Source organism: Arvicola amphibius, chromosome 1, assembly GCF_903992535.2.
Source record: "Arvicola amphibius chromosome 1, mArvAmp1.2, whole genome shotgun sequence".
Taxonomy (NCBI): Eukaryota; Metazoa; Chordata; class Mammalia; order Rodentia; family Cricetidae; genus Arvicola; species Arvicola amphibius.
In genome coordinates, this window is record NC_052047.1 from 100,377,076 (window position 1) to 100,391,423 (window position 14,348).

The window sequence follows — 14,348 nt, forward strand, 5'->3', positions numbered from 1 at the left end:
ATTGGGCTTCTCTGTGGTGTTCTGGAGTACATGTTGGGAAGGGCATGGGAGTAAAAACCTCCTTCTGCCCCGAACAAGAGATACAATAAAGGTAGAGTTCTCTTCCTCAAATACAGAGTGGCTGAGGGTCCCATCCCCACCCACCCATCCGTCTCCTAACACCCATTCACACGCTTATCTTTCCATCCACCCATTCATATGCCCATCATCCATTTGTCTTTTGGTTCATCTATCCATTCATATGCCCATCTATCCACGTATCTACCCACCACTCATCAGCCCATCCATCCATCCATCCATCCATCCATCCAACCATCCATCCATCCATCCATCCATCCAACCATCCATCCACCATCCATCCATCCATCCATCCAACCATCCATCCATCCATCCATCCATCCATCCATCCAACCATCCATCCATCCATCCATCCATCCAACCATCCATCCACCATCCATCCATCCATCCATCCATCCATCCATCCATCCATCCATGTCTTTCCATCCAACCTTCAGCCCTGTCCACACCCACCCAACCTTTTATCCACTTACTCATCTACCCACATACCAACTCATCCATTCATCCCACCACAGTCTTCAGCAGGGATGTAAGACTATCTCAGACAGTGGTCATTAAGTCACCACTTTACAGATAACATCCAGGGAGAGGACTGTTTTGGAGTCCAGGAAATCTGGACAGCTTCGTTGCAGACCGCTGCTGATCCCAACATGGAGGGCATAGAGTTCTGGGCAGAGCGAGAACATGTAGAGAGGGCCTGTGTGTGTGTGGAGCTGGCATGCCCAGTGAACAGAATGGTGCCCAGGGGTGGAGGATACAGGACTGAGGAGGCGCCAGAGAGGGCTGCTGGGCTGCTTAGGCTTGAGGTCATAAACTTGATTTCCAGTGAGAAGAGCCACTCTGGCAGGGACAGGAATGTCTGAGGGTTGGACTCTGGAACCTGGGTCAAAGAGGTCTAAACTAGCTTCGTTCATCCATTGGTGAATCTTCATACACTAGGTTTTTACAAGGTCCAGCCCCACTCCTCTCTGAATCCCTTCTGGTGCCTCTCAGGACATGTACTCACACCGCCCTGAGTTTAGGGACGTCGGTCTCACGGTGCAGGCTAGGAGACGGATGCTAGTGACTCACAGAGACCCACGCATGGTGAGGGGTGACAAGGATGGCCGAGCCGCCAGGCCCCATTATCTTCTTGTCACTGAGCTGAGCCATGGGTGAAGGCAGCTGGGGCCAACCCTCCTGTTTAGGACTCAGGCTCCATTCTCCAGGAAGCTCAGGTGCTTGGCTCTGGGGATTCCACCCCCAGTCCTACCGTTCACACCAACTACTCAGCAAATACTTGCCCCGAGGATCTCAGATGAATGTGCCAGAGTTCTGAGTTTGAATTCTGGGGTTTTCTTCCTCTGGAGTGCCCATAGGTCCCTTACTCTGAGACAGGAGGCCCAGCTTCCTGTGGGCCTGCCACACACTGCTCATGTCTAAGTGAACAGGCTGTAGGGCAGGAGCCGTCAGGCCCCCCTGATCTGAGGCAAGACTTCTCTTGTTAGAGCTGTGTGGGTACAAAGATTGGCACCAGGTCTTGAGCCCCACACCTTCGTTGTATATAGCACTGCATTGTGTTTCATGTGTATGAGCGTTTTGCCCACGTGTATGTCTGTGAGTCATATGGGTACTAGGAACTGAACCTGGATCCTCGATGAGAGAATGTTCTTTTAAGCACTGAGCCATCTCTTTAGCCCCAGACAGGAGCAAAATGGCACACAGACCTGAGAAATGCCCCTCCCACTGACCCTGGGGGCTAAGGTTGTGCCGAGCAGGAGGTGGCAGACTCAGGACTGTAGGAAGAAGCTGGATCAATACCACCTGTTCTAGGAGCTCTCTCCAGCATGAACTGAGCCTGAGTCCTAGATAGGAGGGGGTTGGCCACATCTGCCTCTGCCAGTGGTTCTGCTCAGAAAGAGGCAGACGGCTTTGTTGACCAAGCGGCTCCTGGTTGCCATCTGCCAGCTGGAAGGGCTGGGCTCCCTCTCTGCAGGGTGGGGTCCATGGGGGCCACTTCCAGATATCTTTCCCCATGGCTTCAATTTTAAGCTTCCGAACATAACAGGGTGCAGGGGACAGCGGCTGGGCTCAGCTGTTGGAGTCAGCCTCTGGAGTCCTTAGCTGAGAGGGTTGGCCAACACCCTTCGCTAAGACACTTGATCACCTGCAGAAAGCTTGGGAAAAAATTCCAGCCAACATCTCTTAGGCTCTCGGGGACTCTCAGCAGTGGACAAATGTGGTCTGTGGGATCACTGAGGGACAGGGAGTTTGGAGGCACATGGCAGCAAGTGCATATGGCCACAAGATTCAGTCTGGCTCCTAGGCACTGTGACCCAGTAGGTACCCGTAGTTTGAGCCCTGGCCTTACCTTGCCAGGTCTCTTTATCTGCCATGACCAATGGCAGTTTCTTCCATTCCCCTGTAGATTTCCTGCCACAGGTTTTTGTTTTTGCTGTTGTTGTTTTGTTGGTTTGAGACAGGGTTTCTCTGTATAGCCATGTAACTCACTCTGTAGACCAGGCTGGCCTCACAGAGATCCACCTGCATCTGCTTCCTGAGTGCCAGGATTAAAGGTGTGCACCACCACGATCGGCTTGCTACAGTTGTGTCATGGAAAGCCACATACCCACACTGTCATTCTCCTGTGTGCTAGTCTGTGGGTACCTGTCTTACTGGGCATCAGGATGGCCATCAGATTGTCTCCAGCATCTGGGTCATTTGGTCATAGGAGGGTCCTAGATAAATGTAGGCCATGAAAGGTGCATTCCCTCAGGACCTGACACTGAGCTGTGGAAACCTAGTTAGTAGTGACCAGGCCTCCCTCTAGGTAGTCCTTCTCCTAGAAACTTTCACCTCATCTACAAACCGCTGAGCACGACTCCCTGCTGAGTGGCCATGAGAACCGAAGATGGATAAAGTCATTTAGAAGCTGATTGGGACTCAGTTCCCAACTCCAATCCTTATAACTACTATGCTCCTCAGAGGTGAGGGGCGGTGCCCAGACCGGAAGTGGCACAGCTTGCCTCAGCTGGGTTCAGTGCCACAAACCCTGCCCCTCAGCTCCCCATCCAGTCTGTATTCCACTCAGTCTAGTACCAGAGGCCCAGATCAGTGCTGTGGGGTCCTGCTCAGGACCACAGGCCATACAAGTTGGTATCAGGGGGTTCAGCCCAGAGCCCAAGACCAGTCCCACACAGCTGGATCCGCCCCTGGCCGTACGAGTGGGTTCCCCTTACCCTCTCAGTGTCCCCACCTTGTGCCAGACAATTGATCCAATACTACCGGCCCTGCACCCAGGCCCCGACCAACAAAGTCCTGCCTCTCCTGCCAGCCCCGCCCCTTCTTCAAACTCCACCTTATTTTAACCAGGAGCCCCGCCCGTCATCAACCCCGCTCCCAGTCTGGTCCTACGTGCAGACCCCGCCCTATTTATATTAGGAACCCCGCCCCCGATTCTCCACCCTCGGCCGGTTCCGGGAGGCCCCGCCCCTCCCGGACTGCGGGGACGCGGGCGCGCGGCCACATTCGGAGGAATACGGCTTGGTGGGCGGTTTCCCGCGCCGAGCGCAGAGCTGGCTCCTGCGCTGCTGCCTCGCTCGCAGCTGCGCCGGGCCCGCAGCCGAGCCCCGCGTTCCGGAGTCGCCAAAGCCCGCAGCAGGTGAACCCGGCGCGCTCCGAGGTGCCCAGACCCCGCGCACGAAAAGCCGGGGGCGCGGTCACCTCGCTGCGCGGGATCCAGGACCGCCGGCTCCCCCCCCCCCACCCCCAACGCAAGGCGCAGCAGCTGAGCGAAGCCACAGGTGGGTGGCAGCTGGGGGCGGGGCCGGGACAGCTCAGGCCTGTGGTTCCTGGGGGAGACCCCGAGCCCTTCAGGTGGGTGGGTAGGTGTGCGGAATACAGGCTGGGGCCAGCTGGCCTGGGAGGCTGACACTACTCAGGGCGCTCCAAGCGCTCAGCGCGTTCCTGCATCACGCTGGCCTCGACCCTGACAGGTGATGCCCACTGAACCAGATGGCAACCCCATGGGGCCCTGGCAGATGACCTCCCGCCCTGTGTAAAGTGCCGGCCCCTGACAGTTCTGACAATCATTTTACACCTGGGCTCAAATACCAACCTCTTGGTAACCCCAACAGGTCCCACCCTCTGACAGATGGCATCTGAGTACATCTGTCACCTCTGATCCCTATTTTTTTTTTTTCTCAGACTCCCTGGTCTCTTGCCTGTTGTCCTCATAAGAAAGACCAACATGTGGTTCTTGGAACGGCTTCGGGGGTCTGGGGACAATGGAGCCAGCCGCGGGGTGGGTGGCGAGGCAGGGGACAAGGCCTCCAAGGGCCCTCTATATAGTAACGTGCTGACGCCGGACAAGATCCCCGACTTCTTCATACCCCCCAAGCTGCCCTCAGGCCCTCCAGAGGCTGAGGGGCAAGCAGACCTGGGCCCATCCACTTCCGAGCAGAACCTGGCTTCACCTGGGCCCCGCCGAGCACCACGAAGCCCCCGGCTGCCTGTCAAGTTGGCCTCAGAGAGCCGGAGTCTGCTGAAGGCAGCCACACGACACGTGATTCAGATAGAGAGCGCAGAGGACTGGACAGCAGAGGAGGCCACCAACGCCGACCCCCAGGCACAGGGTGCCATGTCGTTGCCCTCTGTGCCCAAGGCTCAAACATCCTATGGCTTTGCCACACTGGCTGAGAGCCCCCACACCCGACGTAAGGAGTCCCTTTTCCACAGTGAGCACGGGGCCCTGGCCCAGGTGGGTTCTCCTGGTGCTGGCCGCCGGCGAACAGGTGCCAAGGCCAATGGGGGTAATGGGGGACCCCGGGAGGCTGGTGGGGGCCTGATGAGTCCTAGTCGCTACTTCAGCGGCGGGGAAAGTGACACGGGGTCCTCTGCCGAGTCCTCTCCCTTCGGGTCCCCTCTGCTCTCTCGCTCTGTGTCGCTGCTCAAGGGTTTCGCCCAGGACAGCCAGGCCAAGGTAAGCCAGCTGAAACACTCGGTGGGCCGCCATGGCTCCCTGTCTGCCGATGACAGCACCCCAGACACTAGCCCAGGTGTCCGTCGCCGCTTGACCCGCAAGGCTACCCCGGAGTCAGGACCCGAGTCTGGCCAGGCACCACGTGGAGAGCACACAGTGCGGATGGGCACCAGGGGCAGTGTGAGGCTGCTGGCGGAATACGAGGCGGCTCAGGCCCGCCTGCGTGTGCGCCTGCTGGCGGCTGAGGGTCTGTATGACCGGCCTTGTGATGCCAGGAGCATCAACTGCTGCGTGGGGCTGTGCCTGGTGCCCGGGAAGCTGCAGAAGCAGCGGAGCACCATCATCAAAAACAGTCGCCACCCCATCTTCAACGAGGACTTCTTCTTTGACGGCCTGGGTCCGGCCAGCGTGCGCAAGCTGGCCCTCAGAATCAAGGTGGTCAATAAGGGTAGCAGTCTCAAGCGGGACACAATCCTGGGGGAGGAGGAACTGCCACTGACCTCGCTGCTGCCCTTTCTGTGAGGTCACTGGCTCCTCCCCCTCCACATTGAGCTCATCGGAGTGGGTGGGGGCGGGGCCTGTGGCCCTGTGTTTCCTTGGGTCTCTCTTAGTGGATTGCTCTTTTCATAGAAGGAGATGGGCTGCAGGCGCAAAGCATTGCTCTGCCGGCCGGCACCCCTCCTCCCCCTTCCCATTCCGTGATACGTCTTGGCCCTTTCATCTTGAGTTGTGGGGTTCTTAGCGGTCCCAAGATCCCAGGTACCTAAGGCAACCGGTACCCAGAGATTAGTTCCCCGAGTGGGGGCTGGCCTTTTCCCCCTTCACTGCACAGAGGGTGTTTTCCCTCACAGTCTGGTTGCTACACTCTCTGCTCAGATGCTCCGAGAACCCCTCATCTGTCGGAGGTCATCCTCCCTGACCAGGCTGGCTCCAGGTAGACCCAGCCTCTCAGGTTCTGGGGCTGGTGTTCCATTCTGCCTAGAGCTGGGGAGACTAGAAGGCCAGAGTGCGTTAGGAGCCGAGAGTCGCAGTGTCTCTTGGCTGTTGATTCTTTGGCGCAGGATTCTCTTCACTCCTGGAACTTCTGTCTCAAGCCCACGACTCCCTCCCCACTTGGCAGGCTACAAACAAACTTCCTTTCCAGGGTGCCCCTTGCTCCAGAGTGTAAATAGGCTTTGGTGATGGGTGGGAGGGACAGGTCTGGGTTATATGTGGTTTCCCCGCATAGGAAGCCCTCCTGGGGTAGGATCCTGGCTCCCTGAACAGCGGCTGTGTTCTGCACAAACTAAGACTCTGATTAAATGGACTGCCTGTTGGGTCCTGGTGGACCAGGAAGGGCCCAGTGTCCTTCCTCTTTTGCTATCCTCAAACTCTAAAAGCCCAAGTCCCTCTAGAGAAGAACTGGGAGCTGATTCTTTAGGGAACCTCTAGGCACAGCCGAGTTGACTCTTCCCTGTGCCTGGTCCCCACTGTCTCTGTAACTGGGCTGGTCAGCTGGGGTGATGGACAGAGGGCGCACGGATCACCTGCTGTTTCCCGCTTCCCATCCCCTATGCTCCGTGGGCTCCCGTTTTCTACACCCTGCACTGTTCGATATCTTTGTGTTTGCAGTTGACTGTGTGCGACTCTTTAAGACGCCTCCCACGATGTGTTTGTTTATAATGCTGTTTTTAGTGTAGTAAAGGTGTTTGGGGAGTGAGGGGGTGCAGGTCTGCTTGCTTTGTGTTTAATAACAACATAGTTTCGCTGTGGATGGTGGTTGGTGGGGGGGGAGAGCCTTGGGTGAGGAAGGCCTTTCTCACACTCCTACTCTCTGTCGCTTGGGACTGCCGGACAGAGAGGGAGGGAGGCCCCAGCCTGTGTGATGAGGGACTCACAGATCCGAGTGCTGGGCCCTGTCCTCACCCTGCGTCCACATCAACAGATCCTAGTGCTGGACCCTGTCCTCACCCTGTGTCCACATCAACCCATCCTGTCCTCCCCATAGTCCAACTGTCTGGAGGGGGTTGAGAGCAGAGCCTTGTCAAACTGCGGTCCTCAGAGAGCTGTCTCTGTTTCCTCCATTTCCAGGTCCTGCCAGATGCCTAAACCAGGAACTGACCTGGCTCTTTCTGGCCCACTGAGGCTCAGGTCTCCAGGCTGCTTCCCCCGGGTGGTAGGCACTTCCTACAGGAAGCCCTCTGGGGCCTCTCAGCTGGAAACAGGGTTTTCTCTGCACTAAGTCACTGTGTGGCCATGCGTCTGATACCAGTTGGGACAGGATCATCTAGTCCTTGGGAGTCACCATCCCCATGCACACATGTATAGGACATCCAGTGTGCTGGGTGAGGATGCCTTAGATGGCAGCAGACTGAGGAGAGAAGATCCCACTGCCCCTCATCTCCTTGCTGGCTACTCTGGTCAACATGGGTTCCTGTGGGTGGGAGGGACCCATGCTAAGAGGGAGAGCTACCATACTGTGGCCTGTGGCCTGTGGCCTTGTGCTAAACCTGGGCATGAGTTACAATATTAGAGGAAAGAAGATGGGAAGTTTGTGACCACGTGTGGAGGCCTGGGCTGGCCGGTCCTTGGCTACAGAAGAGAAGCAAGCAGAGCCTAGGCTGGGTGTCCTGATGACTGGAGGCTCAGAGCCTTGGATTAAAGGCCTCCTAGATTTTCAGGACAGGGCACAGCTCCTGGTGTCCACCTAAGGCCCTGCGGCCTCTCTAATGCCCACCAAGGACCTCATGTCCCTATCTGCCCAGGACATGATCCCTGTGTCCCTCTGACCCCAGGACATGATTCCCGTGTCCCTCTGACCCCAGGACAGAATCCCTGTGTCCCTCTCTGCCCAGGACATGACTCCCGTGTCCCTCTGACCCCAGGACATGATCCCTGTGTCCCTCTGACCCCAGGACATGACCCCTGTGTCCCTCTGACCCCAGGTTAGGATCCCTGTGTCCCTCTGACCCCAGGACAGGATCCCTGTGTCCCTCTGACCCCAGAACATGACCCCTGTGTCCCTCTGACCCTAGGACATGATCCCTGTGTCCCTCTGACCCCAGGACATGATCCCTGTGTCCCTCTCTGCCCAGGACATGACTCCTGTGTCCCTCTGACCCCAGGACAGGATCCCTGTGTCCCTCTGACCCCAGGACAGGATTCCTGTGTCCCTCTGACCCCAGGCCAGGAAGCCATGTCCCTCTCTGCCCAGGATAGGATCCCGTATCCCTCTTTGCCCATTAGTCAGTTTGGCTCACTGCCCCAGGGCACATAAGTCCTCCTGCTGCCTTGGAATCCCCAGCAGCCGCTGTTGCCGGTGACCAGAAGACCAGTACCGCCGAGGCCGAGGTCCTGGGATGTGTTACTGGGTCCACTGGACATCTCCTGGGATTTTCAGGACAGGGCACAGCTCCTGGTGTCCACCTAAGGCCCTGTGGCCTCTCTAATGCCCACCAAGGACCTTATGTCCCTATCTGCCCATTCCAGAGCTAATGTCATCTCTCAGAAGCAAGTGTTGTGTGAGTCACCCTGATACCCTGTGTGACTCTGAATAGATCAGTTTGCACACTTGTGTGTTTGCATGTGTTCACCTGTGTCCATATGTAATGGGAATGTGTCCTGGATGGCTGTTTCACCCTGCGTCTGTGTCGGGCAGGGGCTTCCCCACACCAAAGCACATGAATGGTGTAGCATGAATTCTAGTTGCTTTTCATAAAAACCTGGAGCCAGATATTAGGGAGTAAAAACTGAGAGATCAGAGAAACAATGTGGCCAGCCACTAGAGAGACCTTTTACCTCTACCAAATACTCAGACCGAAGGGATCCCGTACTCAGACTGTCCTCTGACTGACTGCTCCAGACTGCAATTGTCTCCACCAAACGTCACACTGCATCTGAGCAGCTGTCTCCTCCCGCCCTACATTCCTCCCTCTGCCCAGCCCCGCTTTATGTCTCCACTTCCCTAGTCTGGGATTAAAGGTGTGAGCCACTGAGCCACCACTGTTTGTCCCCTAGTGTCTTAGCTCTGCGCTCTGGTCTCAGGTAAGCTTTATTTGTTAAAACACAAACAAGATATCCCTACACACAGGTCCTGCATGCCCATCCCGTCTCTCCTGAAGATGAGAGCCCTTTTGAACCTGGTCGCCTCTCTGCTTCATGCTGCCTAGGAGGACACGAGGGAGCACGGACAGTGTCCAGGGTTGCCTGGGAGAACTTTTCTCTGCCTTGTCCCCAGGGGACTCAGGTCCCTCTGGTCTGTGGTGATGACAAAGGCAGGTGAGTGTGAGCACACAGCCCTGCCCTGCCTTGAAGATGCAGTGGACATCCAGGTCCTCACAGGTGGAATCCGAAGCCTTTTAGTGGATTCCACGCACAGCGGACGTGCCTTCTTCAGATGGGACCAGCGTAGGAGGAAGAGGAACTGAGGGTGAGGGTTACATCCATGCTGGCTCCCTGGGTCCAGCTATGCTTGAAGTCCATGACTGGGCATCCTTGCAGCTGGGAAAGGCACTATGCCTCTTTTGTGCTCCAGCCTGATGAGTTTTGCCAAGAACAGCAGTGCAGTGGCCTCATGACTGAGGGGTGAGGTCCCTGTCCTGGGGAGCCCCAGGAAGAAGCAGACAATGGATAGAGCTCCAGAAGCCTGGGCTGTGGATGTTTGGAGAGCTCTGGAGGAAATGAAGAGGGCATGAGCCTCCTGCCCGAGATTTGTGGAAGGCACTAAACCGAGGAAGGGTGTGAGGAAGGGCCACAGGGATGTCTGGTTGATGCCCTGCTGGCCCTGCTCCCCAGCTTTCCAGGATCTTTGGAGCCCCACCTGCCGCCTCCTCAAGTCCACTCACTGGAAAGGCATGCTGTGGCTGCCTGAGGGGCCTCCCTTCGTCTCCATGCTCCAGCTTAAGCCTCTATTTTTCCATTGACTGTGTGGGGTTCCAGCTGAGCATGTGATTGGTTTGGAAAGCCTGTGTGTGGTCTAGAGTAACCTTGGGCTCACAGCTCAGTGCTCTACACTGCAGTGGTAATGAACACAATCATATTAGGTGGTAATTGCAGGTTGTCTGAGACAGTGGCTCCCTGGATGGTGATCCCCCACTTCCCTCCATGCTCTGGGTAGGAGGGGTCTTGGCTGTCTCAGCTGACTTTGGGTTTCAAGCTGCTGGAGTTGTGTGTGTGGGGGTGACGGCCGCATAGCAGTGAACGCGGTGTTTACAGGGTGGTCTGTGAGCTGCCAGCTGGCATCCACTTTACAATGGGCTGCTATAAGTGCCCAAGTTCAGGGCTGCAGATAGTAGGACTCAGGTTCAGGGCTGCTCTGTGTGCAGCCTTGGCCTGCATCCTGGGACTCTTCTGTCCTGATGGTGGTGTGGGAGGGATAGAGTCTGATACACATGGCACTGGCTCTGCTCACGGGAGGGCCCTGGTGGGAGTCAGTCTCTCCTGTTGTCGGGAGGGAGAGAGGGCTAGGCTGGGCCTGGCTCCTGGGAGAGAGGTCTGGGAAGTCTACTGGGAGTCTTGACTGACATGGGGAGGGCTTTGGGTCTCAGGTAATCAGTCTTGACTTGATCATACTGCCTTGGCCCAGAACTCACGTGCCATGCCATGCCATGCCACATCAAGCCACACTACGAGACCTCAGTCTAGGGTATAATAAGAAGGCAGCAGAGATGTTTTTGTCCCTTTCCAGGCTCTGGGTTTTCTTAGAAAGGAATGAGGTCAAGACTTGTGACCCATCGGCCACATGATACAGCCAGCTGTGTGCAGTCAGTGCTCAGCACATGCTGGCTGCACACAGCAAACCATGCCTTCTGGGCAGACAGAAGGTGCTCCGTCCGCATTCATTAGCTGGCATTCAAGTCTGGCTCCGGAGTCTCTGGTAGAAGGTAGGAGCCTATGGGGACTCACGTTCCTGGAACAGTGTCCCAGATGACACCCCCAACCCTCTCTCAATTTGGGCAGGTATGTCATGATCCCCATGGCCACGTAACAGCAGGATGCGCTTGTTTTTTTCCTCGCCTGCTCTTAATTAGGTCCTAAAGAAACCCAGGACAAATGGCTGACTGTGGTGCCTGTTAACATACAAAATGCGCACTGGGCACCAGGCTCCTTCTGCACCCGTGGCTCCTCTCTGCTCTTCTCACCCCAGCTTTCTAAGAAAAACTGTCATCTTGGCCACATGCTGTCTTGGTTCTTGATTCCTCTTGATCTCCTGCTCTTGGCTCCTGGTCCCCATCTCTTGCTTCTCTCTCGTCTCTTCCCCACCTTTCCCCTATTCTGCTGGCCATGTTCAATCTGCTGCTTTGACTCTCTGCTCTGTCCTCCTCCAGATGCCGATGACTGAACTCTCTGTAATATCTACAGTAGGAACCGTCTCCTCGACTATGCCTCCCAGTGACCGTGTCCTTGTTCTCATTCACTCTTTGCTTACTCTGGGAACCTGCCACCCTGCCGAGGGGAGGTCCAGGCAGCCAAGTGGCCAGCTGGCAGCACACAAGAACCTAACCTCAGTGGGACAAGGGCTAAGGGCCCCTGTGTGCCTGAGCTCCCGTTCAGTCCAGTGCTGTGTCACCAGAGAGGGTGAGACTAGGGGCTTCCTGGAGCGGGAGGGGACAGGAGAGGGAGCTGTGTGAGTAGCAGCAGGGAGTGAAAGGTTGGGTTCTGAGCAGGGAGAAGCCTCTGGGTATAAGGTTTTTAAGAAATATTATTGTTATTATTATTATAGCATTCTTGTTAGGTTTCCTGGGTTTTGGCAGCAGATGAATAAAAAGGAAAGGGCTTGGCGCCTCCGAGGTGTGGTGGGGGAGAAGGTTACTGTAGATACAAGGGAGACACAGCCAGAGGCAGGGGCATGACCCTGAGTCAGGGGAGAAGTGGGGGAGGGGAAGAGAGAGGCAATCAGGTGCAGCAGCCACGAGGTTCAATCGAGAGCAGTGTCACCAAAACGGCTGGATTATATAGGGAAGGCCAGCCTAGCCCCTAGGCTGAAGAATTTAGGGTAGGGACTAGATATGCCAGCCCGAAGGGCCCTGTAAGAGAGAGGGACTGAGGGTTGCTGGGAGAACCTGGAGGCCAGGTCTGCTTTGATATGTTAATGGACACCAGCCTTTTGTCCTGGGGTTGAAACCTAACAAGTATTATTATTTTATTCATGAGGCAGAGGCAGGTGGATCTCTATGAGTTTGAGGCCAGGCTGGTCTACACAGCAAGTTCTAGGCCATCCAGGGCTGCATAATGAGATTCTGTCTTGAAACAGATTTTTTTATATTTATGTATTTATTTAGTGTGTATATATAGTGTGTGTATGTGTGTGTGTTTGTATGTGTCTGTTTGTATGTGTGTTTGTATGTGTGTGTATGTATGTATGTGTGTGTTTGTATGTGTGAGTGCATATGTGTGTGTTTGCATGTATGTGTGTGTGTTTGTATGTATGTGTGTGTGTGTGTGTGTATGTGTGTGGCAGTCAGAGGACAACTCATGGGAGTTGGTTCTCCCCTTCCACCCCATGGGTCCCTGGGCTCAAACTTAGGTTGTTAGGCTTGGGTGCAAGGGTCTTTACCCATCTTGCCAGCCCAGGCAATGGGTTTTGATGATATTTTAAAGGATTCCTGCTGTGGGACAATGGTCTTTTACCATGTAAAGATTTATCAGTTGTATTGCTTTAATAAAACACTGATTGGCCAGTAGCTAGGCAGGAAGTATAGGCAGGGCCACCGGATAGGAAGTAAAGGTGGGGTGACCAGAACAGGAGAATTCTGGGAAGAGGAAAGGCTGAGTCTGTAGTTGTCACCCAGACACAGAGGAAGAAAGATGAGAATGCCTCGCTGCTAAAAGGTACCAAGCCAGTGGCTAACATAGACAAGAATTATGGCCTGGGCCAACTGTGTGTTAGAACAGCTGTGGGACCAGGTGGGACAGAACAGCTGTGGGACCAGGTGGGACAGAAATCTGTCAGCAGATTTCCCCCACCTACCCCGCTGCTGCCAGATGTCTGTGGGGCAGGACAAAGATGGGGTGGGGCTGGCCCTGTCTGATGAGGGGGTGCAGAGTTTCCAGGCTCCTGTGGTGTAGAGTACCACCATTATCTACTCCCAAACACACAGATCTGGGTAGAGGAAGCTCAGCTGTGTCTCCACAGCACCCCAGGGTGCAAGACCTGTGGCCTGTGAGGAGGCTGAGGAGTTATTGTGCTGCCGCCCAACTGTTAACCCTGAGAATTGCCTAATTAAAGCAAGCTGTATTTTGGGTATACCAGGACTAAGCAGCCGGCTGCCTTACCCTGTATGGGTCTGAGTGAGCAGCCCCTGCTGGTCTCTTGGGGTCCTTTAGGCCACAGAAGGTGCTCACAGTGGTGAGAGGGTTGGTGGTTGTGCATTATTAGGAAACATTATTAGGAAAGGGGGCGCAAGCAGTTCCTGTCAGACCTAAGAAACGGAACTTAATTACAAGTAGAAACCTTAACTTGCAAGAACCTGATGCTCTAGATTTTTCTTTTTCTTTCTTTTTTTCTTTTTTGAGACAGGGCTTCTCTGTGTAACCCTGGCTGTCCTGGAACTCACTCTGTAGACCAGGCTGGCCTTGAACTCAGAGATCCTCCTGCTTCTACTTCCCGAGTGCTGGGATTGAAGGCGTGCACCCCTGCCTGTCCAGGACCTTATTCTTAGCTGTCTTAACTATAAAGAGAACCCTTAACCCACAAGGTATAATTTTACTGTTTTGGTCTCATACAACATGAAGTGAGGGGCAGGTAGAACCCAGGATAGTCATGGTGGGGGGTAGAGGCCTCTGGGGACATCAGTGTTCTCATTCACGGGTGGTGAGCTCCCAAAGGTCAAGTGCCCAGAACCATATAATGTAACGGGTGAGCAAGAACTGAGCAGACAGTGTCTAGAGCAGTGGCTTCCTGCCTGTGGGCCGTGGCTCCTTTTGGGTCAAACGACCCTTTCACAGAGGTTGCTTCATCTCAGATATTTAGCAAAGCTACAGTTATGAAGAAGATAGCAACGAAGCACTTTTATGGCTGGGGGTCATCACAGCACCAGGAACTATATGTTACAAAGTCGCAGCATTAGGAAGGTGGAGAGCCACTGCTCCAAAGATTCAACACTCACAGAGATCACTTATACCACCCAGCACAAGGAAAATGCAAATGAAAATCATGGGATAATGCTTCATACCCACAGATGTCAGCCAACAAGGCTGCTGGGAAATGGGACCGTCATACATGACAGCTGTCTTGGAGCAGTCTGGGGGGAGGGGGCCCCTCAGGTAAATGCAGATCAATTGTTTCTGCTCACATGTACATGCGAAAGGGAGGAAAGCCATGGCAGAGCAC

The 14,348-nt window shown here is 55.0% G+C and overlaps 1 protein-coding gene across 1 annotated transcript; it reads left to right on the forward strand.

Annotated features, from left to right (window-relative positions):
- The first annotated feature begins 2,744 nt into the window (after positions 1–2,744).
- Positions 2,745–5,560, forward strand: C2cd4c (C2 calcium dependent domain containing 4C). The gene is made up of 2 exons (XM_042055457.1): positions 2,745–2,773; positions 4,264–5,560. Exons 1-2 carry the CDS (start codon positions 2,745–2,747, stop codon positions 5,558–5,560), a joined length of 1,326 nt encoding a protein of 441 aa, XP_041911391.1.
- The last annotated feature ends 8,788 nt before the right edge of the window (positions 5,561–14,348 follow it).

Excerpts from the sequence above, each read along its gene's own strand:
- C2cd4c (XM_042055457.1), top strand. The coding sequence starts at position 2,745 with ATGGCCATCAGATTGTCTCCAGCATCTGG. Across the intron at positions 2,774-4,263 it reads AGATTGTCTCCAGCATCTGG|ACTCCCTGGTCTCTTGCCTG; the intron begins GTCATTTGGTCA and ends TTTTTTTCTCAG.